The following is an 18,109-nucleotide window of genomic DNA, read 5'->3' as shown; positions in this document are numbered from 1 at the left end:
GAATTGGGCATAGCACACTTAAATTCCAATCGTTGGACATGCTTTTGTCCGACCAGATTTAACAAAGAAGCTGATGTATGCTCCTTATAAGTTCTTCGCCGAGGTGTTTGTCGTTTTAGCTCGGCCGGCAATCCATCGGCCCCCGCCGCTTTGTTATTCTTCAGGCCGATGGTGTTATTTACGTTCGACTTTTTTCAAACCATATACATATGTATGAGACCATATGTAAGTAAATAACACATCAACTTACAGGTCAAACTATACACATTACTGAGGTCGAGTTTTTCAAACTGCCTGCTGTGCCAACTTTTGAACTCGAAAGGTTCGAACTAAAATTGAAACTCTGTCGAGTCTAAAGTGGGAAATGTTTTAAATCCTTTATTTATATAACAACAATAAGTAATTAATTAAATATATTATAATAATTTACTATTAAACAACTATTTGTTAAAATTTTAATAATTTATTGTAGTCTAAATTTAGTATGATGGCAAATAAAGCTCCGATTGTGGAATATAATCCAATGGTGGTGGTGCATATTCTGTACCATAAGAAATTGAATTCAGAAATTTTGTGCTATGATCATCATATGTGTTGTGACAACCCACGGTACTTGAACTGAGTTGATCATAGCCTGCTTGCTGAGATGGTAATGAAGGAGACGCCACAGTATAAAATTGTGATTCACTCAAATCCATTTTATGGACATAGTTTGCATACTGTGGTTCCGACGCTGGCAGCAATGGTGAGGCATAGCTCTGTGATCTGATATCTAATCTGTCTTCTTTATATTGAGACTCCGAAGAATTACTTTCGTAATTCGACTCAGCCGCAGACGTTGGGATGCCATAAGACAGCGAGTGTGGTTGATAAATTGGTGCGGTAGATGGAGGAGTTTGAGGGAAGCTGCCATGTATGGCATATGAAGGTCCGTTGATGGATTGTGTGTAGCTGTTGGTAGCCGCATTATTAAGATGTTCCATTTGCAAAAGACGAGTCAACTCATCAACAGAATAACTCGATTCTAATAAAGCATCCGGATAGATATTCGTAACCTGGGGATCTTCATATAAGTTTTGTGCAGGTTGAGGGTAAGCGATTGCTACTGGCTGCGATTGTATAGGCGGTCCCGATTGTGGCAGCATTGCTGGTTGAACTTTATACGCCAAATTTGTATTAAGGTATGGATTTATCAACTCTTTATTCCTATGTATAGGATAAATAGCGGGGGGAAGGCTGGACTGCGTTGACGGTTGTACCGGTGTGTATGTGGTTTGTGAGTCTGGCACAAATTTAAGCTGGTGCACGTGTTCCGAATTGAGCTGACCATTCGGTACACGTTGTGTTGTCTTTGTAACTTGTGTTATTTGTTTTTGTGTTGCTTGTGCTGCGCCATTTACCGTCACCTTGCGGCAGAACTCCTTACAGCCCCCTTTACATTCACAATAGCAATTGTTGTAAGTTGTAGCGGCTGTCGTTGTGACCGGCGGTGTAGGGGTGATGTACTGTGCTACACGCGGTTTTGTTGTTGTCGTTTTCTTAACTGGTGGATGCGCCGTTGTATGTGGTCTCCGTGTAGTGGACGGTTGTGGCCTTGCAGTAGTGGTTGTACTAGGTCTACTAGTAGTAGCGACCTCTTCACATGGCACCTCCTCCCACACTTCCTCTTCACATTGCGGACAATAATGATGGTAGTTAGATGTAGATGCGGCTGGCGCGAATATAGCGCAGGCCAGCACTAAGAAACAGAACGTAACAGACTGAAATTGAAAGAGAAAGCATTAACTTGTGTGTCAAATATGATCGAAAATTAAAAGTAAAAACAAAAAACGGGATACAACAAGTGATTGACTGCGAATTGGTTTACGCTAAATGGGTCAGTACGGCGATAGCAACGTCGGCAAAGCCGTTATGTCTTTATTAAATAATCGTCTCTACCATAATTGTCCATTTGGCACTTATACCGAGCGGGTGGTATTCGCAGCGACCTACTCAGTGTTAATTTACCTTCAACAGCATTTTCTGCACTCACTTAACGACAGATTCGTCGACGTTTGCCAATTGAAAGTTAAAAATTTTTTTTTAATGCAATAAGTTTTATAAGCCAATCGTCTTTACTGCGCCAACACAATGTATGGGTGTCGAATTATTTCGTTTTCCGTTGTATGCCGCCTCAGCACGCGCTTGCAAAGCTGGCCAATATACGGGCGAAGGTTGGACGCGCAAAAAATGTTCGCCTAGGGCACGTTCAGCGGAAAAAGAAATGTGGAGAAATGGTAAATGTTGTACCAATTGTTTTGTGTCCGCATGAGTTGAAATATGTTTACAAAATAAACCACCTTTTTCCCGAAGTCACTTGTAAATTCCGACGTTGTAAGTAGCAGATATTTCCCATATTATTGCTTCATAACCTTCATGGGTTTAAGATATTCTGCAAATATAAAGCTTATCATTTTTATAGTAGTATTAGGGTGGTTCTTAGATTTTGATTTTTATTAAATGCTCGAATTTTACAACTAGACTCATTTTTTTAAAGCTTTCGTCAGTTCCAAATGGCAGCTCAACCAAATTGTACATTTATAGATTATATTTTAATGATAAAAAATTTTTGTTGTTATTTTCTGGTTCCACAATGATAGCAAATATGAGGTTTAATATATTTGAAGCTGAATTTATTTTAAGACTAAAAATATTTGTTGGGCTTCTGTAACCGTTTGTAGTACAACATGTTTATATAGAATTTTTCTCGAAATCTAAAAAGCATTAGCTGTCTCATGCTCAGCTAACACCATCTGAGTTCTAACCACTGCTGCTCTGGTCACTTAAAATACAAAGTACTTAAAGTACAAATTCCATACAGCTCATTCATTCATCTCATCTCATCTCTTCTCTTCTCTTCTCATCTTATCTCATCTCATCTCTTCTCATCTCATCTTATCTCATATGTCAAAGCGAAAAGGTCCATAAATATTTACCTAATCTTCGAAGAGAACGAGCCTAATTTAGGTAAGCAAAGATTTATTTCGCTAAAGTCAAGAGAATTGATGAAAAGGAATACTTCGACTATTAATATCAAACAATGCTTCGTCCTCTTTTCTTTCTACAGTAGACTCGTTTCTTTATCTGCTCCGTCACTGCTGCAGTGATTGCCGTGCAATTACATTCAGTTAAAAAAATAAAAAATTGACAAAATCGCGGCATTTTTAAGATAAATATGAATTTTGCCCTAAATTGTGGCAATTTTTTCCCTGACAAAATTCGATTATCAAACAACTGGTAAGTCATTGTATGGAGAGCAGAAAGATGAACTGATTAAACTGGGTGGTTATATTTTTGAATGTTGAAATGGAAAAAACTATTTATATATGTCAAATAAATTTAATAATTTATATCACATCGAGTGGTCGTCTGCAATAAGTGGCATTCGAAGATACTAAGCAAGTTAGTGTTTATACCCAATACCGCAGGGAAGAAGTCGCTGGTCAATGGGAAAATCCAAAGTGAAAACGATGCCCAACTCACACCACCTTTCTTGAGAACAGCTACCTAACCAAGGCCGGCATCCCAACGCTTCCGCAGCCGCCCAACTGTCAGAAAAGACGAGAGAAAGGCAAAGCATTTTGAGACGACAAATGGCATCCATGCAGTATGCACCTCCGCTCTCAGGGCTATACCGAAGAATGCCTGCTGCGACGGTTTCAATGCTTGGAAACTGCGCTGAGAGCGCTGCATAGACGCAGAAGGAGCATATTTTGAAAGTTTTTAAAGAATTGTAATTGGTTCAATAATTTTTTTTATCTATTAAGTTCTATTACTTCTCGGGAAAACCCTGTATTTCACCATAAATCTGTGTTTGTATTTGTTTTCCATGTTTCAAGAAATAGTAATATTTCTGGTAACTGTGAAGCAGATGAACTGCGCCGGTGAGTTACCACCTTGCAATTAGACTCTGGGAAAGAGGGTTCTTATTTGCCACTAGGTACTTGTAAATATTTGATCGACAAATATTTTTTATACTAAATATAGCTGAGTCTGTTTGGAGCCAGACCTTAAACCTTTCGTTGTGAATGGTTTTTTAAACAAGGTATTTAAGTTGTGATTTCTAACCCCGCAAAAATCTGATCAAAATCTTCTGCAATGTTTTAGAAGTTGAGATCTATGTATTAACTTTTACATCGTCAGATATCAGATTAAATTTTAATTCCGTTTTTTTTTACTCTATAATTAGTTAAAAACCTTTTGATTTGTATTCTCCCCTGAAAAAGCTATCTCTTCATTTGGACAGTGCTTAGATCATTGTCGGTATGTATTGTATGTACCTTTCATACTTTTATATATGTATTATAAAATTGGAAAGAGGTGGTGACTGGGTTGCCACATTATTAATTACACGATTAAGATTTATTAAACAAATGTTTATTTATTTTTTATAGTTTATATAAAACAATTATTTAAAAAATGTTGTAAAAATATCTTAAATTAATTAAATAATACCCATATATTTGGTACTCAGATATGTATATTAACTTTTGGTCTAACTTATGGTAGACCCAACGCTGAGCGATACAAATACTCGAAATCTCGGATGTGTGGTGGAGCTTCATATACTGGCGCATCCGCGCTCATATCAGTCATATAGCGTTCTTTCAGTTTTTGGTTTAGAAGCGCTGATGTCTCCTCAGTGGGCGGATTATCGTATGTAAGAAACGTATCTGATAATTGGAGTGGAGTTTCCGCTGGTATAACCGCAGCTGGAACGACTTCTGTTAGCGACGATTCTTTGAGAAACTTCGACGATAACGCAGTGCTGCTCGAATTATTATTATTATTATCGATACTAATGGTTTCTGTGTTTGGAATAAACGTATTTTCCTCCAAAGATTTTTCTAATTCTTCCATATAGTTTGATTGTGGAGAGACACTTTGGATTTGTTTGCTCTTCTCGTTGTTTTTTGACAAATCAACGCGTTCTACTTCGCTTCCTTTCGATTGCGCCTCCATATTGTCGTTAAATTTTTGGGTCCAGGGAGCGGTTTCCTCTACTACCGGTTTTATATTCTTCATTTCGTTGTTCTTTTTGCTCGTTTCAATCTTTGGGACATCTTGTTTATATTGATTTGATGAATTTGAATGCATTTTTGGATTTTTACCCTTCTTCTTCGCGTTCAGTATGATAAATTGAATCTTTTTCTCCCCATTTGAAATCCGTTTTTCTTGTTTCTTTGTAACTGTTCGCTCCTTAATGTCTTCTGGAGGTGTTGTGGTCGCATCACTCTGCTTTCCCTCTGTCTGCTGCATTGCTGCCGCTTCATAACGCTTAAGGCTTTCGTAATAACCGGGCTGATCGGGTGTGATGATTTGTATCGGCTCATTGGCATTCAAAATTTGGTATTGTGGCGTACCCAGTTCGTAGGTGATGGCATCACCTTGATGTATTTCATTGCGTAAGTCTTGCCATGGAAAGGACGCGGTATCGTTGATGATATCATACTCAGCTTGGGTGAATGCCTTTTCCGCGTCTACACTTACATTGGTGCAATTAATTAAAAACACGGTTACAAAAATAACTGCTAATACATCTGACCCCATCTTGCAACTGATGCGTCTGTTAGCAAACCATAAACACTGAAATGTTTTCAAAGTGCTGTTTGGATGCAAAACGTGTCAAACGGTACGAAATCGCAAAGAAGAAAGACAAACGTGCGTTATGTGATGGAAACTGAAGATTTAGATGAAGCGTTAATCAAAAGATAAATTATGAGTGTGTAGGGGAGGGCTAAGTTCGGCTGTATCCAAACATTTTCACACACAAATTTGATTTTGGAGTAATGAAAACTATTATATGTAATATATGGGAGCTGGGATAGTTCATGGATCGATATCGCTCATTTATGGCATTAAGCGATAGTATATCCAATATTATACTTTGACTTTACGTTGCTAATATCTCTTACATACTGACGATATATACAGTATAAAGCAAGCCGGAAGTTTGATATTCTTATATACATATTATATCTTTCTGAATTTCAATAAGAAACCTTACGGATTGACCAATACATATATATAAAAGGTATAAAGTCAGGCGGATCTTTGGAAAACCTTATATTAATTATATGGGAACACGAGGACATATTGTCATACATTTTATGAAAATAAACTGTTATTTGAAAGATATTACTTCTGAGGGTCACTAAGATTTCTTACTTATTGGCCAATAGATGAGGAAAAGAGTGATCCATTTCGACATTCCCTACTTTTTTAAAGAAAAAAATTGAAACTTCAATCTTGATGAAGAATGTTTATTATGGTGGTTCATCCGTTGAGTATAATTTCGATGGCTCGTTCGAGCATTTCGACTAATAACTGACGAATGACACGCATGTTGTTTTGCTCCAAGGCCTGATAGACTTTCCATATCCCCACAGGAAAAAGTCTAAAGTCGTATGATACCCAGGGTTTTGGTGGCCCATTAATCGACCCAAAACTTGAAATTATCTGTTCTCTTAATTAATCCATTGATTGATGCGACGTGTGGGAATTGGCGACGTCTTGTTGAAACTAAATGTCGCCGAGATCACGAGCTTCAATTTCAGGCAGCAAACAGTCGGTTATCGTGGCGCGATAACGATCGCCATTGACGGTTACGTCTTCACCGGCATCATTTTTGAAGAAATATATGGACCGATGATTCCACCGGCCCACAAACCAGACAAAATCGTTGTTTTTTCTGAATAAAATGGCAGCCTTTGAGTTTCTTCAGATTGCTCTTTGTCCTAAATGAGCAATTTTGCCTGCCTATATACCTATTGAGCCAGAAATGGGCCTCATGTTGGAACAAAATTTGACTCGAAAACGTCGAATCTTTTTGGAACTTTTCAAGACCCCACTGAGCGAAGCATTGTCACTTGTTAAGGTGGACCATACGTCAGTAAGAGTTGTTGCGAACGGCGCCGAGTCGAATCTCCAGGGTCTTCGTGTACACTCTCAGCCACGGCTGCTTTATTTTCTTCACGTCGTGCTGGACGTGGTCTATCGACGTCGAATGTTATCCAATACTGAATTCTGGGTCTCAAGGGAAGTATTAACCCGAATAACAAAAATATTCTCATTCGATTTCAATATTTCAACTCACAGAATGATCGATATGTTCGATAAAAAATCAGCCATATACGCCGGGTTTCACATATTTGATGCATGTGTCCTTGAATAGTTATACTTATAATGATTTCGACTATTTTTGAGAGCAATGTGAACTGCTTTGTGGGCACTATTATTGTAAAGTTTTATTCTGATGAGTTCATAGATGTTTGATTTGTAAACTATAACGTGAATCAGAATCAGAAAGAATTTAAAAGTTTATTATGTGGGAAGAAGGCTTGGTATTATATGTGGCAATATTTGGATAAGCTCACACACCAAATTTGATTGAGGTAGTTCCTGAACTATATAATTTTACGGCCATTGTCTAATTTTTACACCTACTTCTATTAAGCCCTTCCCGACCATCTCGTTTGGGAAGTTGAATTTTTCTTGCCAAATTTATTCAGGCGGGTTTTATTAGTTTTCAACATACTTGTACATAACCGTTATATTATATGATTTTACCAATTTTCACAGTGTATAAAGAAGTACTAAATTGCTTCTTCGCATCAAGTTGGGTTGATTTAGTCTTAGCGGTTTGAATGATGGTACAATAAATCGGTTTTGGGGTGATGCTCACTCACTTTTAAACAATGTTTAGCGCAAAAGTGTCCGATCTGCAATACCAACCTCAATTGGGTGCCTAGGAACATGCGTTTCATTAGGATATCTCAATTTTACTCAAGTTATCGTTTGCATAGTCAGACCGAGGAACGTTAAACCTGATCATTTATATATAAGACTAACTCCTATATCTATATCTCGATTAGATTTAAGTGATACAAACAACAAAACTAGTATACTCTGCAAAAAAATGTTATGATTATATATAAAGCTCTTCCATTCCAAAAGAAAGGTTATACTCTTATATAATGCCATCATGGAAATCGTATAATTTTTAACTCCGTTAACAAGATAAGATTTCGGAGTGGTTTTCAGCGAGTTTATTGATTGCTCGAAAACCAAGCAACTGCAAATGTTAATAACGTTTATAGTCCTGTTACTGTAACAACACATCAATTCAAGTGGAAATTGCATCAGTCTTGTTGGCGCTGCTTCGATTTCCAGGAAGGTAAACATTGCACAAAAAGCCACTTGAACCATTTTAATACAGTTGGATAAAAAAGTAGCTCCGGGGGTGAATATTTATATCATCAGCAACACAAATGGGTCTGGCAGTGAACGAGGAAAAGACGAAATATCTCCTATCATCAAACAAACAGTCGTCGCACTCGCGACTTGACACTCACGTCACTGTTGACAGTCATAGCTTTGAAGTTGTGGATAATTTCGTCTATCTTGGAACCAGCGTAAACGCCACCAACAATGTCAGCCTAGAAATCCAACGCAGGATAACTCTTGCCAACAGGTGCTACTTCGGACTGAGTAGGCAATTGAGAAGCAAAGTCCTCTCTCGACAAACAAAAACCAAACTCTATAAGTCACGTCCTGCTATATGGTGCAGAGGCTTGGACGATGTCAACAACGGATGAGTCGATGTTGTGAGTTTTCGAGAGAAAAGTTCTGCGAAAGATTTATGGTCCTTTGCGCGTTGCCCACGGCGAATATCGCATTCGATGGAACGATGAACTGTACGAGATATACGACGACATTGACATAGTTCAGCGAATTAAAAGACAGCGGCTACGCTGGCTAGGTCATGTTGTCCGGATGGACGAAAACACTCCAGCTCTGAAAGTATTCGACGCAGTACCCGCCGGGGGAAGCAGACGAAGAGGAAAACTTCCACTCCGTTGGAAGGACCAAGTGGAGAAGGACCTGGCTACGCTTGGAATATCTAATTGGCGCCACGTAGCGAAAAGAAGAAACGACTAGCGCGCGGTTGTTAAAAAGAAGAAGATGGATAAAAAAGTAGCTAGAAAAATAGGCGATAGACAAAAAATGTAGACTGCATCGCTACAAGTTACTAATGATCGAAATTGGGACATTTATGGTAACGTCAAACGAAAACGGGCGTGGTCGAATCGTGTTGAGGAGAAATTTTGCTATGAGTATGATGGCAATGGCTGGCAATCATCTATTATGAGCCGCAGGGGTCTACTACCTATTCCTTTCTAGGACTAATGATTTTAGTAAAAAAAGCAACTATCACAGTTTTTTGAAATTATGAAACGTGCGCTGGGTCTAATATTCGGTTGACATAATCGCCGCGCAAAGTTGGTAATTCGAGACCCTGGTGACTAAAGCGCATGCTTAGAGATACCCTACAGTGCGCAGCGGAGACGCTATTGCTGTTGTGAAGCAGATATCGGAGAAGTTCACGGCCTCGACATACGGCCACAATTACTCTTAAAAGTGATCTTAACTGGTATTTATTCGAGCCAGCCGAAACTGTCATTCATCTGGAATCATTTTTAAAATATTTTGACAATCCATAATCTTTATAAAAAAGCAAAATTCTAGGCACTAAGAATAAATTATATGCTTTATATTTCTTCCTGAAAACGATATGTCTTAAAAAACATTATTTTAGTATTGATACTAAGTGAGTCTAGCTTCTACTGTAAATGGTAGTTGAGAAGTATATTTTCAATTATTTGAGCTGCAGTTACTTATTGGCGTTAAATCGGATTTATTAAAATACTGTGTAACGAACCTAAAATTGATTACTCAGAGAATTTTTGTGATTGTGTCATATGCAAAAATGCAAAAGTACTCATGTAAAAGTTATACAACACATGTTATTTATCGTTGATTTGTATGTTTCTGTCAAAATTAGAATTCCGTTAGCAAAAATCTGTAATTTATATTTGGTGTTGAAATCTTGCGTCGATGTTTATCCTTATCAGTATATCTCCCATTTCCGAACTTCATTAGCAAAAATCGTGCAAGTAAATATGCAAATAACGGAATGTTATTGCTAGAAATAAACAAGCGTATATACATACGTATGTCCATACTTACATACAGGTATACTCGCATGCAAAGGCGTAAGTGTATTTGGAGACAAGTTTCGTCAGCTTCTACGCAGAATTGGCGACGCCAAACAAGCGTTTCAAGTTGAAATTGGAGCAAGTAGGATTTAAATTTCCAACGCATAGCTAGCACTGGTCAACAAATTTATTTTCACTTCTACATATTTAGTTATAACTTGATTTTATTAAATTTGTTTGCACAAATGATTTCTCAAACATGTTCAGATGCAAAGTGTAGATCCTATTCGATATTACAGCAGACATGATACATATACAATATTTCTTGTATTGTTAATTCCTTGACCAGACTGAAGTAAATCTGGAGAAAAGCATAGCAGAAACAAGCAGAAGATCAATCTGAAATGAAAGCTTGAACCTGGCAACACCGACTATTGCAAAACAGCCGGAATTACGTGACCACTTAACATTTTGCCACTATCAGTTCCTTCAGACAAAAACTACCTACGAACACTATTCGGAAATCAGACCTTTATAGCATACAAAATGAACTATAACAAGTAAGGAAGGGCTAAGTTCAGGTGTAACCGAACATATTATATTCTTGCAACTTATAAGAATTGAAGCCAGGGAAATACTTCATGGTGTAAAACGTCAACCTGAAGATCGAAATCCAGCAATTTTATGCATATATACATACATATACAATATAAAACTTATACACTGACATACTCATAAGGTTTATTAGGAAAATTAAAATCATTATATATAGTACACGGGAGTTGGGGCAGTATCAATCCGATTTTATCAATTTTTCGCAATACCACATATGTATGTAAGTACTATTAACATGTCACATACAAACTACAGTGAAACTTCGATAACTCGTATTTGCAAGGGACCTCAATTTAAATACGAGTTATGGAGTTTTTCAAGTTATCAAGTTATACAACTTATAGAGGCAACATACAGAATATACGAGTTATAGAGTTTTTTTTTATTTATTTTTTCAATGTGTCACGTACGGTTTTTTGTGAAAAAAAAGAGTTGTAGAGGCTTTTGATACACATTTTTCAATTTTTGTCTCAAGAAAAATACGAGTTATCAAAGTAACCGAAATAAATGCATTTTTCGCGAATTTTTCTAGGGACCGAAGAAATACTATAAAATATCAAGGTTTTCCGCTTATCGAGGTTACGACTTATCGAAGTTTCACTGTAATCATATACATAGATCAAAGTCAGCCGGATGTTTGAAATCATGATATTAGTTATATAGGGATTAGTCAAGTTTTCGCTCAAATTAAGATATTTTAGGCATAAAGATACACTGTTACGAGTAAAACACGCTATGTAAGTATTAATGAGATAACTGAAATATTGGCATAAAGTCATAAAAATGTTTATATTAGGTATATTGGGGAAGTATTGACCTGATTCAAGCCATTTTTAACATACAGACACACCATTGTCAGTACTATTTCAAAACAAATTTTTACGTTTCTGGCGCGTTAACTTTAGATTTTTCGTGCTTTTAGTAATTTTGAACAGTACCGTTATATGAGAAGTGAACAGGGTTTTCATCCGATTTCATCCATTTTTACATTATAAGTAGGAGTATAGAAGTTCTTGAAATATTTGCGCCAAGCGAATTTGATTACTGTAGCTTTAGTGGTTTAAAGGATATATACATTAGACTTATTAGAGGGCGGGGCCACGCCCACTTTTTCACAATTTTACCCCAGGCTACTGCAATTTCCTGTGCCAAACATGAGTTTTTTATTTTAGTGCTTAGTTATGGCACTTTATGTGATTTCGGTTAATGGTGATTTTTGGGCGTAGCAGTGGTCCGATTACGCCTATGTAAGAACTCGAACTTTTCGTACTAAGAAACCTGCATATCAAGTATCAACAAGATATTTAAATTTTTACTCAAGTTACAGTTAGCACGGACGGACAGACAGACAATCAACCGGATTTTAAATTTTCTCGTCCTTATATTATATTATATTGAGATGCAGTTTTTCCTTTATCGTAGTAGTACTGTAAAATATGCCGTATTTCTCTTTATTTCGCTCCATGTTTGCGACGCTGTAACTCACGAACAACTTAAAAGAAACGGCAATCAATCAAACACGTGTTAGCGCGTGAAATGAGCTTTCCAAAGAGGTACAGCGTGACCCGATGCGACGAATAAAACTAGAACTATGCGCTCTCAGCGCCAACTAGCGAAAATACCGCAAGACTTTTTTGACAACCTATTATATATATAACCCTATATCTTTCTACAACCGTTAGGTAAACTAAACTACAAGTATAATATGTACTCTGTAGCAACTGGTTGCAAGCGTATAAAAACTATGCCTTTCTATGGAAAAGTTTTTTCTTCGACAAGAACCAGTGAAAAAATGCATCTCATTCCATCAGACATTTCTCCGACAGACGTCAAAAAAAAAAATTACGAAAAAATTTGTTTATATACTCCACGATATAACTCATGATATGTGAAAAAAGTTCTATCTTATATATAAAAATGAATCGCAAAATGTGTTGCTAAGCGCATAACTCACCAATTTTCCAATTCTTTTTTTTTTTAATGTTCGTTGAGGTTCAAGGATGGTTTTTACGGCAAGAAAAATTGGAATAATTGCCTGAAACAGGTTTAATTTTTCCCATACAAACGAATGAATGTTTACTTGTTAGTAAAGCTAAGTGAACGGCTACACCAATCTAGATGAGATTTTCAGAGGTTGCTCGTTGTGGGTCGAGGATTGTTTAAAAATAAAAATACCTTATACTTTTTAGGAGGAAAAGTCGGAAAATTGGATAATTCCAAAAAGATACATTTTTCTATTTACATTTCTTTAAAATTTTGTTTGTTTGTCCAATATTTTCAATTGTAAATTATTTGAATTGTTCAATTTCGGTCGCTTGCTTTTTTATTTCGGCTATTCAAAAGAAAAATTATTGAAAATTATTTGTGTGTTTCACACAAAGTGATCAATTGCAGATTGAAATTTGTTACGAAACTACGAAGAGTTCGCCCAAATATCGGTCGGCGTTCTTTTTGCCATCAACGTATGGCAGCCCAAGGCAAGAAGTACTCCCTATATGCGATGACATACGTGCGGGATTATGCATCGCGGTCAATCAGCAAGCGATCGTCACGATGTCACAGCACGTCTTTTCAAGCAACAGCTTCGATAGACCTTATCTTGAAGTAACGTTTATATGGTGCTGTTAGATGCTAGATGTGCTCTGTTGAGTGGCAAAAGAGAGATTTGCCACACGCAGACATTCTCCACATCTGATGGATAGTGGTTACACCATATCAAATTGATGATATTATTTCTGCGGAAATTCCTGATGCAGAGAAAGATCCAGTATTATTCGAAATGGCGAAAACCAATAAGGTTCATGGACCTTGCGGACACTACAATTCCACTTCGGTTTGTATGTCTGACAATAAATGCACGAAACACTATCCACGTGCTTTTCTTTCGGAAACACAAACTAGAAATGATGGATATCCACCCTATCGGCGTCGCTCACCAGACGACAATGGCAGAACATTCAGCATTCAATTTAGAAGAGTGAATATCGAAGTAGACAACACATGGATCGTACTATATTCGCCATTATTGTCTAATTCACATTAAAAACTCATGTCAATGTTGAGCAATGTTGCAATTCGGTGTAATCGATAAAACACGTTTGTAAGTAAGACACCAAAGGAACCAACATGGCGGTAATTGGTCTTGAACGATACGGTCGATACGTGAACTGCAATAAAGCGTTTTGTAGGATATTCCCTTTTGCAATTCATGAACGTTTTACGACTGTTGTGCGTCTCGCTGTTAATTTGGAGAATAGCCAAAGAGTGTATTTCAACCCATAGAATACAGTACAGCCAGTGAAAAAACGCCACCAACAAAATTAACATTTAGAAACATTTGTTTCTGAACTTTCGTCAGTGATTCGTTTGCGAGAACATTATTCTATTTGGAAATAGTTTGATATTATTTATACATGGAATGTATCATCAAAGAAATTGTTACGTAGAAAGCAAGACCAACCAGTATATTGACATCCAGGTGTGTTCTCAACTAATGCTTTCGGACGAATTTACACAATCCACCCGAAAAACGACGATTGCTTCTACCTTCGGTTGCTATTGATTAATGAACGCGGTTCAACTTTATTTGATTCATTGCGTACTGTGAATAGTACGGTGTGTGGAAGTTTTGGAGAAGTAAGTCAGCTTGAGGCCCTATGTTCCACCTAGGAACTACGGAAAAGTATATATAATTCAGCAATTACAATTGCTGGAACATGTCAGGAACATCACAGGAATGAAAATGAAGTTGGCACACATTTCGCGATAATCATTTCGACATGTCAGCCTTCAAATCCGAGCCAATTATGGGATTCGAACAAAAATGACATTGCCGAAGACATTTTACATCGTCTTCGCAAAAAATTGAAAATTGGTGGTTCAATATCAATTCGGACATTGGCCAAATTATCGTAACTACGATTCCTTAAGTTCACGCGCATTTTTAGCTACCAAATATGCCGATGTTGTTGACTTAAACTGGAAGATTGAAGTCAAGTTACGGGAAACTAATACAAATCGATCGATTGTCTTGACAATGAAGACGTCATGAATTATCCAGTGGAATTTCTAAATTCTTTCGAGAGGCTTGGTATGCCCCCGCATCAATTGCGTCTCAAAGTTGGATCTGTTATTATTATGTTTCGCAATCTTCATGCGCCGAAACTGTGTAATGGAACCTAACTGATTGTGCCGCACCTATCGAATACAAGGGGTAGAATGCTTGATTCTACGAACTCCTCTGAGTTCTAACGATTTGCCATTTTAGTTCAAACGTATTGCGTTTCCACTAAGTTGCATTTGAGATGACAATCAACAGAACACAAGTATAGTCTCTAGAAGTGTGTGGAATAAACTTGGAAATGCTATGTTTTTTCACACGGCCAGATATACGTGGCGTCCTCACGAGTTCTTTCACGATCTTTTCTGTACACCGGACTAGAAACCAAAAAATGATTTTTATCAAGTTGCTTTACATTGAAGAAAAAATGAAATTATAAATTCAACTATATTTTTATTTCCAAACACATAATTACACGCAGGACAACGACTGGGGGACGTCAGCTAGTTGTAGAATAAAAATATGTTAAAAAAATAGACCAGATTACACAACTATTAATTTATTAAACGAACCATGTACAACTCGTCCCAGATTCTGGCTGGTTTCGGGGTGATGTTTTCAAAGCGAGATTATCCGCATAGACGTTAGGAAAAAGTCAAACGGTGAGATTCCACACGATCTTGTTGGTTAATCGACCATCCCAATACATAAAATTATCTGCTCACCGAAGTAATTCGCGTATTTTCGATCGATTTTGGTCGTCACGCTGATCATTTATAAGCATGCATATAAGTACATATGTATGTATGTACTGTAAAGAGTTTCCTTTAGGATTTTACAAACATCGTGGTAAACATAATATACCCGTTCTTTATATGAAAGCGTCTCTTCTTTCCTTATTCCTTCTCTCATGCATGTATTGTAACAGAATTTATGGCAAGAATGTGTATTTTGTTCAAATAATTTCTTTAGTTTCAAAATATTATGCTGACCAATACAAAAAGACTAACCGAGGTAGCGGCAGGTAAGAAAAAGCACAGCAAAATAGATCGCTGCAACGACACGCGCCATACGCAAAGAAAAAATGTCAAAAAATATCGATACCTAGACGAGAGATAAACAAATGGGCATGTGTATCGATGAACAAAACAAGATTTCTGTTRAATGTACTAAGAGTATACAGAAAAGATACCCGAAAGTGTTATGAAAATACTTGCAGTTAAAAGAAAAAATATTTGAAATGCGTTGTAAAGAAATTAAAAGAATTACAAATTTTAAAATGACCAACAAGTGGGATTTATTTTTGTAAGACTGTAAATGCTAAATAAGATAGGAGAGCGATAACGGTAAGGCGTTGGGTGGTGGTTTTGAGGCACACATAGACATATAGTAGGCATTTGCATACACCAGATATTGGTTAATATTGTAGTGATACTGTAGCAAATTGTTATTGTGCGACTCAAATGAGCACTTGTGCCACCACTATTGCACACAGCGCAACTGCAGCGGCAGAAATTTTCAAGCTAACGGACATCAGCGTTCACACAATATAAAAGTTGGCGGCTAATTGATCAGAATTATAGTACAGCACAGGAGTTTGACGAGTACAAATCGATACACCACAGTACAGTAGTACGAAAAAGTCAGTTTAACTTGAACGTTAAATCCTTCGAAAACACATACACAATGTTCACTGTGCGTACCACGTGTAGTTAAATATTACTGAAACATTTAATTTGGCTAATGTGTACATATCCTTTTGCAGTTATTCGGCCTATTCATCATCGGTTTGGGTGCCACCACCGCCATCGAATTGGGACATGCACCACTCTTGCTCAAGCCGACGCTAGTCAAGACCGTCGAAGTCGAGGCACCAGCTCACTATGAGTTCTCCTATTCGGTGCGCGATGATCACACCGGTGATATTAAAAGCCAAAAGGAATCCCGTAAAGGAGATGTGGTGCACGGACAATATTCATTAGTTGACGCTGATGGCTATCTGCGCACTGTTGACTATACATCTGATGCTCACAATGGGTTCAATGCCTTAGTGCGTCGTGATCCACTTGGTCACAAGGTGGTTAAGGCTGTTGCACCGGTAGCCAAAGTACTCGCACCCATTGCCATAGCACCGAAATTACCATTGCTCTCCTTGGGTCTGGGGGGTAAGTACTGAGCATGGACAATGGCAGTGAAGCGATTTCGTTCGAATAGCAGCATAGTTGGTTAAACGAGCAGTTGATTCAGCACATACATTGTCACACAACCAAATCATTGAGAAATCATTAAGCAATGCATCATCTTTTGTTAAACAAATCGATTCTACGGGTAGTTTACATTTAAACATACATATGTATATACATACATGTATAAACGTAATATTTAGATTTTTTAAGTTCACTACATTTTGAATACTCACACGTCAACCACGAAACACTACATACAAATACACATGCAATTTTATGTTGAATACTTTTTTTTTTATTTGAAAACACCACCGCTGCAATACTTCAAGCAATCATTGGCGACTCCTGTAGGTACACTAAGCCTGTCACACCAGGCACGTGACCCCTCTGGTCAGCACTAACCTTTAGGCTCAACACGTTCTACTGTTACATTCACATATAACATGTCAGCACACTTTTTGATTTTTTTTTCGCTCGATGAGACGTTTTAAAAATCGTCCGATTGCGCTCCTGTTTCTGCGATATATTGAGTTACTGGTGGCGCGGCATCATCGACAGTGTTTTCGTTTTTCGTTTTAGTTAATTTCATTATTCTAACATTTATGAAACACAGCTTTGTTTAAATTGCCATAACACTTGTATAACTCACTTAACGGTAAAGCTATTGTATGTTAATTTGTTATAAATATGTTTACACATAAAATTATTTGCAATTTGCTKTATAGAAAGCACTTTATGCATTTGGAAATAAAACTAGAATGCGATTATAAAAAAAACTCTTTTTTTATCACCTGGATTTAAAGTGGCTACATGGACTCAAAAGTCTTTGGTTTGACAAGAGATATCCTTTCTTGCCTTAGAATACTAACTTTAACTAGAATATTGTGAAAATTGTATGACATTTATCCAAACATTCCGAGGTTCTCAACACAATTGATCCTTTTTGAAAAGCAAATCTGTTCCAAAAACATGTGTACCCAACTAAACCTCATGAACTGAACATTCAACTGGGAATTGCTACTTAATCACAACATATTAAATACATTTCTGATGCCGGTGGCTGCTGGTGATGAAAAGTAAGTCACTTGCGATACCGTCAACCAAAAAAAAAAAAAAAAATCATAATTGAATCGCGGTTAGTTGGCCCAAACGCTGGTCAAGCCTGGATTGATGGTCAAGAGTGTTTGGTGGCATTGACAGGGAATCATCTA

The 18,109-nt window shown here is 37.2% G+C and overlaps 2 protein-coding genes across 2 annotated transcripts; one reads left to right on the top strand and one right to left on the bottom strand.

The window, feature by feature from the left end:
• Nucleotides 1-479: 479 nt before the first annotated feature.
• Nucleotides 480-2,019, bottom strand: LOC108965358 (mucin-5AC). Its single transcript, XM_018927708.1, has 2 exons — nt 2,008-2,019; nt 480-1,760 (listed from the first exon to the last, which is right to left on the bottom strand). The coding sequence occupies exons 1-2, from the start codon at nt 2,017-2,019 to the stop codon at nt 480-482; spliced, it is 1,293 nt and encodes a 430-aa protein (XP_018783253.1).
• A 14,300-nt stretch (nt 2,020-16,319) lies between these two features.
• LOC108965394 (cuticle protein) lies at nt 16,320-17,619 on the top strand. Its single transcript, XM_018927754.1, has 2 exons — nt 16,320-16,407; nt 16,478-17,619. Exons 1-2 carry the CDS (start codon nt 16,399-16,401, stop codon nt 16,886-16,888), a joined length of 420 nt encoding a protein of 139 aa, XP_018783299.1. The 5' UTR covers nt 16,320-16,398; the 3' UTR covers nt 16,889-17,619.
• The last annotated feature ends 490 nt before the right edge of the window (nt 17,620-18,109 follow it).

This window comes from Bactrocera latifrons, unplaced genomic scaffold (genome assembly GCF_001853355.1).
Source record: "Bactrocera latifrons isolate USDA-ARS-PBARC rearing strain unplaced genomic scaffold, ASM185335v1 scaffold_14, whole genome shotgun sequence".
NCBI classification, from domain to species: Eukaryota; Metazoa; Arthropoda; class Insecta; order Diptera; family Tephritidae; genus Bactrocera; species Bactrocera latifrons.
This window is presented reverse-complemented; position numbering and strand designations above follow the sequence as displayed.